At 33.7% G+C, this 15,537-nt stretch overlaps 1 protein-coding gene across 3 annotated transcripts in view; it reads right to left on the bottom strand.

The window, feature by feature from the left end:
• The window catches only part of Ush2a (usherin), a 724,044-nt gene that overhangs the window by 545,824 nt on the left and 162,683 nt on the right, over positions 1 to 15,537 (bottom strand). For all 3 annotated transcript variants that reach the window (XM_076831652.1, XM_076831654.1, XM_076831653.1), the window contains exons 11-12: positions 13,377 to 13,572; positions 9,036 to 9,677 (exon numbers count right to left, since the gene is read on the bottom strand). In XM_076831652.1, coding sequence (XP_076687767.1) covers positions 9,036 to 9,677; positions 13,377 to 13,572 — 838 coding nt within the window. The remainder of the gene's footprint in view (positions 1 to 9,035; positions 9,678 to 13,376; positions 13,573 to 15,537) is intronic.

The raw sequence follows: 15,537 nt of genomic DNA, 5'->3' as shown, positions 1-15,537 counted from the left end.
GTTATTACAACAAAAGACATAACAACAGGCTCAAATATGGGAAATCTACTGAACTTTCCTGTTTTATAGAGTACTTATACTATTTATATGAATATCCATAAAAGACTCTCATAAGCATATTTTCTAAGAATCAAACCCAATAAGAATAAAGAATATGAATAATGACTACACTAATAACATTTGGGACATTATAATGAATACATACGTATTTATTCATATGTAAACATATATGTGTATTCATAATCCATAACTAAACATTTATATTCTTCTGTTTCCTTTCTTCTTTTTTTCCAGTTTCAGTAATTATTAAAGTTCATGCTTCCAAGTCTTTCTCCTATGCCATACCCACTATCTCTAAAGTTCTTTGAAATTCCTTTATGAAGATAATCCCATTTTGGACCTCTCAGTTTAGCTTGGTGTCTGATCATTCCAGCATCCCAGGACACTGTTAATTTTCATGTTATGTGTATGACTTAGATTTTTTTTAACAATAAATGAGGTATCCATGACCTGATGCAGTAAGCCAGAATGGTTAAAGAACTCTTGAGGGTAGGATTGGAGTATTTGTAAGAGCATCTGTTTAACTCACCCTCAAATATTTAATGTTTAAGACAAATATTAAGTTATTCAGAAAAGTGCCTTTTTTTCAGAATACAGCTTTTAGAATCAGATAAACCTTGATATGTAAATGGCTCATCTCCTAAATTATAGTCCATTTATTCTGCTTTAAAACGGGGGAAAGAATGGTCCCTCACAGAAACATTATGCATAGTAAATAAAATTTTACAGGTAACGTCATGTTATAGGGCCTAGAACATAGAAGACTACTCAGTAAATATTGTGCATTATTATCATTGTAATTGTTTTTAAGAAGTTTTCTATGAAAGTAGATTTTTCCAAGTTTAAATAATTATTTGTCAAAACTATTCTAGAGGTCCCTAAGGTAGTGGTCCCAGGTTTCCTACCTACAATTTATCAAAGAGGTTTTTATTTTTTAAACTAAATGATCTCTGTGAAAAAAACATGTTAACTTAGAAAGTTGCTTTACTAACCCACAATGATGTGTCATAATCAGATCTCAATTTGACACATTGATTTTTAACAAAATCTCAGCCGTCTGATTCCAATTCCATTGTCAGGATCTTGCACACAATCCTGGATTGTGAGCTTATTGCTTAACAAATTGGAGCTGCTTCTTAATGAAGCAAGGTACTTTGTTTTACATTCTAATAGTCTGTATAAAATAAAAGCAGAAGTAAGTACCAGAGGGAAGCAAGAGGCATTGTCCTATTAGTACAACACATGTCCTAGGAAGCTGCTTTCTTTATAAATTAGCCTTTATTTTATTCCAAAGCTGCACACTCCCTGATAAACCCTCTCTGCCTCTAGTTCTCAAGGACAAGGAAGGGTCACTGGCTCAGGATGCCTTGACATCCTTCCCTGCCTTTCTCGGCCTGGCCTCTGATTAAGTGCAGCTGCTGAACATCACGAGGTCACCCAGCACTGAAAAAAGCCACTGGGAAAACATATTTAGTGCTATATTTATTAGTGTGGGTATGTGTACATTCATATATGTACACACACTCCAAATAATTTTAAATTAAAGCATTTTTAAAATACTTAATGGAGGTTAAGCAGCATTTTTAACCTCTGTTCAAGTTATTGAATGGCATATTAAAACCAATGTGGCTCTAATGTACCTTCTAATGTGCACTGCTGCTTTAACAAATTGCCTATAAATTTTAGTTGAATTAAGCCCATTCCTTGTACATTCCTAGTAAGGTTAGGTTAATAATACATGAGATTTCATTATACGCACCTTCCTTAATAATGTTTTTTAAGGAAGTAGGACAAGAATCTATGTGGTAGTCTAGCATGGGCAAGTACTATTTATAACCACAGAGAAAAGGCAGACAAAGTCCTCAGGCTCACTAGTACATTCCCTCCTACTACCTGGTATTCTCCAAGTCTACTGCTCACACACTTCCATGTGAGGTCTGTACCCTGCAGCATGTGATCTAGGACTCTCAGATATATTTAAAGAAGTGGAATGCAAGCTTTAGATGGCAGCAGTATATCTTACTGTGCGGGCTGCAAAGGTGACTACCACAAAATACCTATTTATGATAGAGATGGCTCCAAGAAAGTTTTTTCGCTCAATGTATCTCTCACCATAAAAGACTATAGAAACAGAAAAAAAAAATTTCAAAGTGGAATTTCTGAAACCAAAAGAATTCCTGAAGTTAGAATATAGAAACAAACAAGAAGATCCCCAAACACACTGCACCCCATTTATACAGTATGCACATATGCATATGTCATATCTTCTTTTGTTAAACAATGCATACGTTGATACCCAGGGTACTACTGTTGTTTTAAGCAGTAGAACACCTCATGCTCCTTATGTGTAGTTATAAAGGCTAAACACATGCCTAAAAATTAGAAAATATCATTGAGATATTTTTAAATATAATTATTCACTCCTTTAGTGAATAAATAGGGAGCATCCACTATAGATGTACTATGTTGTGGGCCTGATATGCAACATTAAACTACTGTGAAGAACAGCAAAGAGACTCCCTAGGTGGAGAGCAACAGACGTGACAGGAGAGTTCACAGGCATGAAACCATGTGGGCTGCTAATGTCCATTTGCTTTGTTTTTTATTAACCATGGTGGAAAGCCAGTAGGAGCAGGAGTGAGGCTCTTCTAAAAGATAAGTCAAATTATTTAAAATTTTCAAGTGAAAATAACTCCATTAAGTAATACAATTTCAGACACTGTCAGATGATTTCAGGCGTACAAAATTCTCAACAACAACAACAATAAAAATACTTTCCTTCTTTTTTTATTCTCAGAAGCTCTTGGAGCATATGCTGTACCTGATACACAAATATACCAAGAAAAGAGAACACATAGGATTCTTGCAAGAGAAGTATAGATAGCCCCAGGACAGCTGAAAATATAAATTCTTAAACAGTATTGTGCCTGAAAATTAAAGCTCAACCAGCCAAAATGGAAAAAGGAAGGTTAGGAATTCAGATCCTCCCAGAAACTGATATATCCAGTGGGAAAACTAAGAAACCAATCAACTGCTTAGAGTTTTGTTTCCTAGAAACATCTAAGAGATTTCCTTGAAAACTATGCAAGGGCATTTTTTTTAAAGAAAGGATGCACAATCAAAGTGTATGGCATAGCTCTGAAATAGATTTATACAGTCATAACTAAGGAACAAGTAACCTCTGTTACTTGTTATTGATGCAATCAAATAAGTTCAGGAGGGGGCATCATAAAGAACTGAATACCCATCCTCCACAGTAGGAAGACAATAGATAATGTGTGAATCATAAAACTCAATGTTTTAGTCAACTCTTTGCTGTGACTATAAGAACAATTTTAGGGGAGAAAAACAAGAACAATTTTAGGGAAGGAAAGTTTATTTAGGGGCTCCTGGTTTCAGAGGTCTCAATCATAGACAGCAGGCTTCATTCCTGGGGGCTTAAGGTGAGGCAGGACAAGATGGTGGAAGAGTATGGTGGAGGGAAGCAATGCACATGATAATCAGAAAGAGAGAGAGGTCTCTACTTGGCAGATACAAATATATACCTTAAACCTATGCCCTCAATGCCCCACCTCCTCCAGCTACCCGCTGTCTGCCTTTAATTAACACTCAACTAATCCCACCAGGTGATTAATTCCCTGATTGTTTAAAGTTCTCATAACCCAATCATTTCTCCTTTAAATCTTCTTATACTGTCTCACACATGAGATTTGGGGGGACATCTCACATCCAAACCATAGCACTCAAGATGGAACACTGTATGTATGTCAGTGATAAATATAAAAACGAAAGCCAGAAGAAACATCTAAAGAAGTCAAAGGTGGTTGCTCTGACGGAAAGATTGTGGTAAGAAGGACTGAACAGGGCATTGCTGTTTTTACATGACAAGTCTTTATATTTTGGTTTTTGTAAATTATGCCAATGAAAACTTTTATAAAAATATAAATTAAATTCAAAATGAAAATACCAGAATATCCTCTGTATTTTTCTCCACATATACTTCCCTCCTGGTTTCCTCTCTCCCCTTCTGGTCCTTTGTAATTGGAGTTTAACAGATATAGTTTGTTGTGTTTAAAAAGATGAAACTGTTATTTGCCTAAAATCAGATGTCACAAACTTCTCCCCAAGGCTTATGGCTAGTTATGCTCTACTTAAAGGGGAATAAAGAATGGGTATTATCATTAGTAATAAAAATAATGACCATACCTAAAGTACTATATTTTGTTTGCTTGTGCAGTTGTTTTATTTCCCCTATCAGAGTGTCAATGTTTTGAGGACAAGAATTTAATTTTTAAATAAGAGCACCAGTTTTGGGTTTTCTTTTCCTTCATCATCACTCATTTTTAAACACTTTGTTTCCATTCCAACTATCAGTCAATATATATATATATTTTTGCTATGCATAATATCAACCTACTATCCAACTTACCTTCTGCAATTGCAGTTTTTTGAGCAGAAATCATTGTAGACACTGATGCAAGGGTAGTAAATACATGGCCTATTTGGTAAACAACAATAATATATGAACTCCTAGCAACAGAAAGAAACACTATTGAAAAGAGCCTAGGATTCAAAGAGAATCACCATTCAATGATACAGATATGGATCATTACATATTTATAAATTGATTTATTGTTAGTTTCCCCACCAGAATTTAAGCTCAATGAGAGTTCTACACACTGATGTAAATATAATATCCTTCAATTAGATTAAATAAATAACACTACTTACAAAGAAAGATTTTTCAGGAAGAGAAAGTTCTATCTACATGAAAATAATTGCACTGCCCAACAAAATGTAATAATCACATTCTAACTTTTCACAGCTATAATCCTAGGACAGTATCTCCAGAGGAACACCAATGCGTTATGGTTAAGAGAGTGGTGGGCCTAGAAGTCAAAGTAGGCAAGAAATAGTTGAAGGAACTCAGTGATCCAGAGGCCTTTATGGTCCTTGGCAAATAAATAAATAAATAAATAAATAAATAAATAAATAAATAAATAAATATTTTTAAAACTGCTGATAATTACAGCTATCCAAAAAATGCAAGCTCATTCTCAATTCAAGCATCTATTCAAAAGTTAACTAATATTCTGCCTGACAATTTCTTGACTATTTGACATTACTCCTCTAAGACTTCTAATTGTCAAGTATCATTTTATTCTTATTCCTTATAACAGGCCCAAGTTTTCAACAGACAAAGATATATTCAGATGTATTTGCCAGCTTCTCTTGCAGCTGGATGTAGACACCAAAAGCAGTTCTGACCAATAGCATATAAGTAGAACTGATATGGGTATCATCTGTATCCAACTCAAAAACAAAGCTGATTGCCACTGACAGAAAACAGACAGTTGGAAGATAACATAAGAGGTTGCTTGTTGAGGAGGGTAAGGGACAGCATTTTCAAGAGTCATTTGGTGGAAGAAATGAAGCTCCAAATCATGTCTTTCTTCTCTCAGTCTGGGTATATTTTCCATATATTTCACACATTTCATTATGTACTCCTGAGTGTTTTTAATAAGTAGTGATACTTTCATCATTTTTAATGTTCCCTAATATTTTTTCGTTTAAATTTATATTTAAAATGTTTAAATTTTAAACTGATACATAAAAACTAAACCAATGTATGGGTTAACATGTTATATAAAAATTAAATCAATTTATGGGTTAACATGTAATGTTTCAAAAACATGTCCATTGTGTAATGTTGAAATCACTTTAAACATCTATCTCTTCAAACATCTAATATTTCTTAATGGTTAAAACTTTTGAACTCCTTTCTTCTACCTATTTCAAATACAAGTGCTTTATCATCATCTATAGAGATGACAGGAGACTCTAGACACTTCAGAAGTTTTTGCTCCCAACTGTAACTTAGCACCCTTGATCAACCTATCCCTGTCTCTTCCCTCCTCCAACTGTCCCAGCCTCTAGTACCCATCATTCTACTCTCAATTTCTATGAGATCAATTATTTAGATTTCCACATATGACGGATACATTTCAGTACTTGTCTTTCCATGCCTGTCTTTTTCACTTAACATAATGATCTCTGGCTTCATCCATGTTGTCACAAATGCCAGAATTTCTTTTTTCTCCATCAACTGATGAATGGATAAGAAAATATGGTACACATTCACAATGGAATACTTTCATCTATAGGGCCAGAGGACCTTCATTAAAAAAGAAACATAATCACAGAAATATTTACAGTGTTATGCATAGTATTATTATTTATTGAATATGAACTCTTCAAGTGATAAGGAGTTCAAAAGGATACAATATTTGATCTATTATATTTTGCTGGCTTATTGAGTAAGACTACACAGAGAAAAAAAACAAGCCTGGACTCATTTTTAAAAGTACATGACATTCAAGTTTCCTATAGGCTTGGACTAAGACACTTCTGAAAACACTGGTGCTCTATGTTGAGCAAATATCTGTGATTCACTGAGAGTGATAGAGGATTACAGGTGTTATTTTGAATAGCAGTAACTTATCAGAGAGCACCAGCCAACACTGAAAATGATGGCTATACGGCATTTCTTTTCTTTCTAAATATATAAGAAATAAATTTATACTTGATAACTAACAGTCTTGACTATCACAGGAATGTCCTAAACTTACAAAACTGGCTGGCAATGGGACAAAAACAAAAGAAAAAGCTAAAGAAACAAAGCATTAAGATAGATATAAATCAGCTCTGCATGAGATGTAGCCCCAGTGAAGTGTCTGCAGTAACTAAAGATGATGAGTGAATAAGGCAACATCAGAAAACAAAGTTGGGTGCCTATACAAGGCCAGAAGACTAAAAACTCTGGAAGGTTGGCCAGATTGAATACAAGTGATAAACAAAAGAAAACTTATTTAGGTAGCCCTGTAAAATGATATAAATAAAGGTGCTCTTCTGCTAACACTACAGTAGACAGACACAGACCACCTTGGAAGAAAAGGGCTTAGGGCTGAGAACAGATATGACCACAGTAAGGACCATAAAGAGAAGGGAAAACACAACAGTTAGTATTTATTCATCACAGGAAGGACCCAAATGAGACAGGATTGCCCATGATGTAGATAAGATTAAATTTCTCATGGCCATTTTTGCATAATACACAAAACACTCAGAAAAACAGGATTATTATGAATTTCAGTCCTTTACCTATCTATTTGATAAGTATACAATACCTGAATGATGCATTAAGGGTTTCATTGAAAGGACTAAAGGGAGCAGATATTCTGTTATGGTGATTTTGGAGTTTTATCTGAATTTTGAAAAGTTACTTAAAATATGTAATATTATTCATACAATTAAAGTCTGACTTGAAACATTGAATTTTAACAAAAGGTAATTGTTCAAAAGGATACAATATTTGATCTATTGTATTTTGCTGGTTTATTTAGAAAGGACATAAAAAGCATGGTTATTTGAGCAGGAGAATGAGGACCTTATTTCTAAAATCAGAGATATCATAAAGTGTAAAATATTTTAAGAAGAAAAAATAATATCATCTGAGGATACCAAAAAAATAACTGATTGCAAATTCTGAAGCACAAATCTGAAATTGAAAGAGCACAATGGACTATAGCTCTCAATTAGGCTGTCTACCCAGCTTTCAACAATCTTCCTGTATTTTGGGATAATTACCACTCTGTGCCTCCCTGAAGGAGTGGTTCCTGTGCTCATTTCATGTGACCTGACACCCCCAGCCACAGTAAATTGGTTCAGAAGTAGCCACCCAAACAAAATCAAGTCACTTAGAATTTCCCTCTTTAGAATTATAACCAAGAAACAGCTAAGAAGTCTCTCCATGTAGCTGGCAGTAAAATTGTAAGCAATATCAGGGCTGTGGGGTGGCCATATAGCTATGAACAGAGGGAGGGGGAAGCGGAGGACCCTCCTACAAAGGGAGAGAAAGAGACTGAAGAAATGGAGAGTGAATGCTGATAAGAGTTTGTATCCGCAGGAGTCTTCTAGTTCCTAAGCTCTCACTGCACTGAGACATGAGTTTTGTGGGTCATCAGTTCCAACATAGTCCACGCATATGTCTAAAGTAACTCTGACTGTATTAGCTAGTCATCAATTCCTTCCTGTCTCTTTCAACTTATTTGTCATAATGGCCAATAACAAAAGAAAATGGTAGCTGGATCCACCTGAGCAGAATTCCTTACCATGCAGAGGAGGACTTTTGTCTTACCACTTCCCTTCCAGGCAAATCAACCTTCCGAGTGAATGTGCCTCGTACTCAATTTCATAGACTCAAATAACTCAGAGCTAATTTCGGTTGACAGACCAACAATTAACACAACTACTAGATACTTGATAAAACTTATATTTATCCTGTTATCAGGATGAATTTATTATAAGGAAAATATTATTTCAGTTAAAATTATGTCAAGGCAAAGAAAGAGCCCTAGAAAGTGTCTCTTTTTCTTCCAGGTGGGAAAGCAATGGAAAAATAGACCTCTGTGCAGGGATATTAAACAGTATCCTATTCATTTATTTTGTGGCATTTAAAAATAATTCTAGATGTTTTTCTGATGCCAGAATATATATGCCCTTAAGTTAAAACATGTGACTAGCTTTATTCAGGAATTGAGTTCCTCATCTGAATATCTGGTGTTATTTAGATATTAATTCAAGTTTTCCTTTCTCTGGAAAATGAACTATATTCTTGTTTTTTAATTTTTTTCAGCTGTTAAAAGGGTTTTGATAAATTGTCTCAGTTATGAAATAAGTCTGGTGGGCTGCAATTCATCTAAAGTACCTCTGCCCTACAAATAGCAACATAAATATACCAGATTTACTTGAACAATTTAAATAGTTGTATGTGTTGGATCATGATATAAACACAGCAATGATGTTGGAGATAAAAATTTTTACAAGCCCCAAACCAGGAATAGAGGAATTACCTGTTAAAAGGTAACAACAGCAAAGTCACTATGCCCTGAAAATGTAACACAGTTGTCTCTTACCTGGTTGACACTGATCACACCTTCTTCCTTCACGATTAGGCAAGCATAGGCACTGGCCACTGATTGGGTCACAAATAGTCCCAGGGAGTGTCCCCGAGGAGTCACATTCACACATCTGGCAGCCTTGAAAGTTGCTCGTGGTCAAATTGTACCTGTGAGGTTCACATTGATTGCAGCGAAGACCTGTTACCCCTAATTTGCAAGGACATTGTCCTGTTGATATGTCACACAGCAGAGAGCCATTTACTGTCCCCATCTTATCACAGTTACAAGGCAGACAGAGGAAAGAATTATTTTGCTGTAGGTAGAAGTGTCCCTCCAAACACTGATTACACCGTCTCCCTCCTATGTTGGTTTTACAGGTGCACTGCCCTGTCTCAGCATCACAGACAGTCCCAGAAAGGGATCCAGCTGGGTCACAGTCACAGGCCTTACAACCAGCAATGTCTAACCCATAGAAGTTTTCTCTGCAGGTGTCACACTGAAGTCCTTTGACTTCTTTTTTGCAATCACACTGCCCAGAGAAAGGATTGCAGAATTTGTCCACTGAGCCGTAGAGGTTACACTGGCAGGGCTCACATCCATCATCATTAAAACTTTGAAGAAATTTGAATCCGAAATTGCAGTGATTGCATCTAAGCCCTAAAGATAAAATAGGTTTAAAAAGATGAGGATGGGAAAACAATTCCATTCTAAGTAGCAGAAGTACAAATAATGCTATTACAGGTATTAAATACAGACACAAATCCTAGATGTTTTCTCATAAGAAACATCAAAGAAGGTTGTTTACATATTCAAAAACTATCAATGCTCAATTTAGTTCTCATAAACAATTTTGGATGTAATATACTTCATAATTTTTTAATTTAATGCAAAGAAAATACTTACTACAAATATTGCTTCTGTTACATGTACTTGGGCTCATTCCCTTTTTTTGAAAATATTAAACTATTTTTTTTAAAAAGTTCACTTAAAAGTATAGTTGAGTGGCATGTTACCATAATAGGTAACTTTCGCAAAATCAGAATTCCCTAAAAATGTTTACGGCAGGATTATTAAACTGAACATTAAATTTCACTTAGACAAGATAAACATATTCTGGAGATCTATCACACAGCATGGTGGCTATAGTTTAAAAATTACATATGCTTGAAAAATCGATAAAAGATTAGATCTTAAATTTTTTTCTTCCTAAAACATAAGTATGTGAAGTGACAGATATGTCAGTTAGCTTGAGTTAATCATTGCAAAATGGGTGTGTATATCAAAATATCACATTGTACACTATAAATATATACAACTTTTATTTGTGAATTAATCTTTAAAAAAGGTAGCAAGAATAAAAAATAAACATTAAGCTCTTTTGTGACAAGAACATAAACACTTACTTCTGAATATTACATATTTAAATAATTAATATAAATAAAACATATCCAGAACAATTTTTATTTTAATCCTTTTGTATGATCCTACATGTTATCATTTTCAATTAATATAAATTAAGCTCTCCGTGGCTCATAAAGCAATCACATTGCTTGTCACATTGTGTGATTCAGAACATACCTCTTTGAACACTAAGTAAATTCTGTTCTTTGTATTACTTCTATTTAAAGGTATATATATATACCTTTAAATATATATATATATATATATATATATATATATATATATATATATATACATACATTTTACAAATGGAGAAAAATGTTTGGGCCCCGAAGCTTAAATCTCTGACAACTCAGGTTAGTCTCAAAAAGGGTATTACAAGGCAAAAGAATTTTTAATATGTAGAACAGTAAATGTTCAGATGGCAAATACTTCCTTTAGATAGTCTTCTCATATCCATGAATTTAAATAACTGACTGTGGAGTTAAGGCAACTGAAACATTTATTTCAAGCTATAATTGCAATAAAAAATTAGTCCTAAAATAAGAGTCAAAAGCACACTAAGGAACTCATATGTAGAAAAGCATTCGTAAACTGGAAGAAAATGCCTAATATGTATGTATATATATGGATAAAAATTCAAGAACTCCAATGGAAGGCAAGTTCTTTAACAGTGATGAATGACTCACCTAAGGCATATCATTTAATTTCAATAAGGAAAATAAAAAAGGACCACTATTGCTGCAAATTTTAAAAATAACTGTATTGTTAACAAGAATTATGACTCATTTTGAACTATTAAAATTGGTCTACATGGATTCATATCATATCAGTTTTAAAAATATGCGCAGTGCTTATTTGAATATGCCATACATATTCCTGACAGGTAATCTATTCCTAACGATACTCAGGAAGGCCTACAGGGCATCACATTCACTGTTAACAAGTACAGGCGAGTTAGCACACTTGGCATTTAATTCACATTCTTCTCCTTTTTTATTCTAGATGAATGACCTACTTTAATAAAATTATTGGTGCTAATGTATTTTACTGGTGATAGAATCATTAGTAAGATTTAACAGTTTTGTTAACTCTAACAGTTTGCTTTCTGAAGCATATACAACATACCCTTATATTTTCTAGGTTTTGTTTCTCTTCACATTAACAAGGTAATGGCGAATACAGTTACTTGCTAATTCCATTTGGAAAATAAATATGCTTGTTAAATTCATATTTTTATTAAAAGTATTTTATTTGCCAAAATAATAATAATTACTTATCAGAATATTAAGATGATGATTTAGCCTTCACAAAATGTATATTAATATTTTCCTCCAAAAACAATGTGGAACAACCAATAACATAGGAAACAGCAGGGAGGTAATAAAAAAAATTTTATTTTTATTTTTTTCCTTCCTCAACCTCTGGAATCTAACATCACAGGACAGATTCTACTGACATAAAGAAGTAAGCACTTCATGTCTTTTGAGGCCTTTCTTTAACTTTTGTGTTCACATCTTGAATTTAAAATATACCTCATATAAAAGAACAAAGGACCCCATACAGATTGAATTCATAGGTCTCAGAATTCATTCTGTCTCACACATAACACAAAGATATACTTCTCCAAACTGCTTTTTCTTCCTTTCTAAAAAGTTAGTGTTTGTATGCTTGAGGTACATAAAGGCAAGTTTTACACATTTTGATGTAATCTTTCTTTAAACCAAAGTTTGTGTAATTCCATTAGGCATGTTAATATTCGTTTTTTATTAAATCAAAATGCTTTTTACCTGAATTATGCAGCACGATGTATGTATAGCTACATATGTGAAAGGTGAAGCATTAGATTATGTTGTATCAACGAAGGAAAGATGTTACTTAAGATGATATTTACTTGTGTGTACATATATGTATGCATTTCTGGGTGTGCATATGTGTATCTCTGGGTGCTATCACTGCCAGGTATGTTTTCATCATTGTGAGGTTCAGGTCAAGTGTTAGAAAAACCACAATGACTTGGTGTCTTGAGTAACAATAGAAAGGCCAAGGTCTTTTTTAAACTTCCTACATGAACCAAAACATGTTCAGTTACAATGCAGGACTCACTTCATCAGGAAACTTTCCTCTCATAATATTCTCATATATCAAAATTTCAAAGTGCATTATGTACATAGTGCATTTTGGGCACTTGATAAATTTTGTCCTTATGTGGCGGTGGTTCCCCTCAAAAATGCTGGATGTAATAAATTGCTATAATCAAATCTAATTTCTGAAAAATACCTGTGGGAGTAACAAACAAAAAAGCACGTCTTGTATAAAAAAATGATAAATAACACCGAAGGTAGCTGTTTATTATAATCAGCTTGGTACTGAATTACAAAATTAAAATTATGTGGCCCTTTATAACTAACCTTAGCAATATACATGATCTGTGGAATTATATTGACTTATTTTGCATTTCATAGGAACAGTTCAAAGAAATATAATAGAAAAAAATGGAAAGATTTATCACAAAGGACCCTGTAGCACAGAATATTTTGAAAAAATCCATTTATTTTGGTCTATTAAGGAAACTAGCATGGAAATGATTTGCTTAGAACTCATTAAGTGTAAAACATTTTGAAAAAGTGCTAATTTTCTAAAAGAAACATCTATGCAGTAAGCAAATTATATTTTTCTATGACTTATTAGTATAGGACCATGTGAACTAATACATCTACAGAATAAAGAACTTCTAAAGGGTTGATTAAACTAAGCTTCAAACTGTAGCTTGATAGAATTATTAATTTAATCATTTTTAAACAGTTAATTTCATCCAAATTGTTCCCTACCCCCCCCCCCACAGCCTGCCTTGAGCAAGGAAATTTGCTTTACTCTTCGGTTAAGAAATCAAATGCAGAATTTATTTCCAGATGGTAATAGAGATGTGACTGTAAACTTTTGCATTACACATACCAATAACATTTGCTTTGCACTTGCACTGGCCTGAATTTTGGTGACAGGTAATATCTCCATCCACTGTCCCAGAGGTATTGCAGTTACAGGGACTGCAGCCATCAGGATCCAACTCTTGTAGATTGTAGAATCCGTTCTGGCACTGATTGCACTGTCTGCCAGACACATGTCTCTTACAATTACACTGGCCTCCAATCTAGAGAAGATACAACATTTTGTAGAATGATGAACGTGTCTATTTTTAGATAATTTGCTCATTAGGTACAAGACAGAGAGGGAGGGAGAAAAAAACTTGAAATGTTAAATAGACAAGAAGGTAATAAGGTATTTTTCCTCCTGACACAAAACATGGGAAGCTTCAGCAGATTGCAAATATAGAACTGAATGAAAATAAACCCCACAGAAGTCAGTAGTATATGACTAAAAGGTAAATGCAGAATTAAGCATTAAGTACTAAATAAAGAAATCAAAATATAGACATGTCAGAGTCTGTAAAGAGAAGAGCACCCAGAGTTAGGTTACTTTTCACACTTCTTCTCTGTTTTATTCCTCCCATTTGCTGTCTTATTGGTCCAAACTTGTTTTATATAAGCCAGATGTTTAAATTAAGGAAGAGTCTTTCTGTATAGTATCATCCCATCAAGGTCTTATTTAAAGTTCTTGTTAATCGCATTCATTCATGCCTAATGAAACTGACACATTTTTTTTATACAATTCTTCTCTTAAGAATATTCCAGCATTATTATATTACAGCATTATTTCACATTAAGTATATTTAGCTGGTTTATATTATGGTAAATAATGCAAAAAGTTACTTGTTCAAAAGCATTTTTAAATAAAATAGCTGAAACAGTATTTTTCCTCTTCATGCTGCTATTTCGAGAAGAATGAAAATGCATAAAATACGCAGTGTTCATCTACCACATACACAGAAAACACTACATTAGAGGACGATAAGAGCTAAAAGTCTTCATAAGAGGACATATATATTTGAAATGTAAAATAAATATGAGAAATTCAATAATGACTTAAGGCTTCAATGCAGAGATATGGATACAGACATCAAATCTCTTATAGTCACTGGCATTTCTCCCCATTTGTCTTTTACTTAGACTGAATTCAGCTGTTCACATTCAGAGGCAGGATTATCAGAGGGGAGTAATCTACATGTGGAAAGACATAGTTTGATTGATATTTAATTTTAAGGATTTTTTTAAAAAATCACACAAGGTTACATTTGGTTACAAATATCTAGGGAAAGCCTCTAAAAGAATTTTAAAAATACATAATTGACTCATTTTACTCATCTGTGAAATAGAGACTCACTAGAACCATTCATTAATAGAAGGATAAAATAATACAACTGATTTGAAGCTATCTAAGACTCTGAAAAATAAAGGATTATAAATGCACCAGATATTCGTGCAGATAATGAACCTCAATATCCAAGACACCTACAGGAAGATGAACAGGCACCATGAAGTACCTCCTTGTGCCTGGCTGCATTTCCCACCCCACATATGAATACACGGCCAATGAAATATCATGTTCAAATGCAAGAATGGAACTCTAATTAGAGTAAGTTCTACTCCAAGTATGTATAATATTTCAAAATACACACTGTTGTCATGTATGTATGTATGTGTGTGTGTGTGTGTGTGTGTGTGTGTGTATGACAAATAAAACATTTTTTTTTAAAAAAAGAAACTAGGTCATCACTTGAAGGAGGGATCTGATTTTTCCCTGCAAAAAGAAATGGCATTTATTGATAGGTATATTTCACATATAGTCATGAAAGTTCAACAGACCTCTTTTACATACTCCCACATCAAATACATACTCTCATTTCAAATGCCAACAATTTTAGCCTGACCTGTTGCTAGGGCTTCTCATGTATTCATTTTGTTCCCCCAAATAGAAGGCAAGCCCTTTTAGGTATTAAACATACCTTATATTTCTATTCACACTTGTCAAAAGTATTCTTTCAAAGATGAAGAGCAAGAAAGAATGAATAAGGGTATATTTATAGAGAGAAAAAATGTATTCTATATCAAAGCTATTTTTTGGTAAAATTTTCATTTAAATGCATTACCTGTATCAACTAGCGCTTCCTTGCCCCTTGAAATCTAGATAAGACAGTCTGCAACCCTAATTACACACT

Source organism: Callospermophilus lateralis, chromosome 13 (assembly GCF_048772815.1).
Source record: "Callospermophilus lateralis isolate mCalLat2 chromosome 13, mCalLat2.hap1, whole genome shotgun sequence".
Classification (NCBI taxonomy): domain Eukaryota; kingdom Metazoa; phylum Chordata; class Mammalia; order Rodentia; family Sciuridae; genus Callospermophilus; species Callospermophilus lateralis.
Note: the sequence above shows the minus strand (reverse complement) of the source record. Positions and strands in the feature narration are given on the sequence as shown.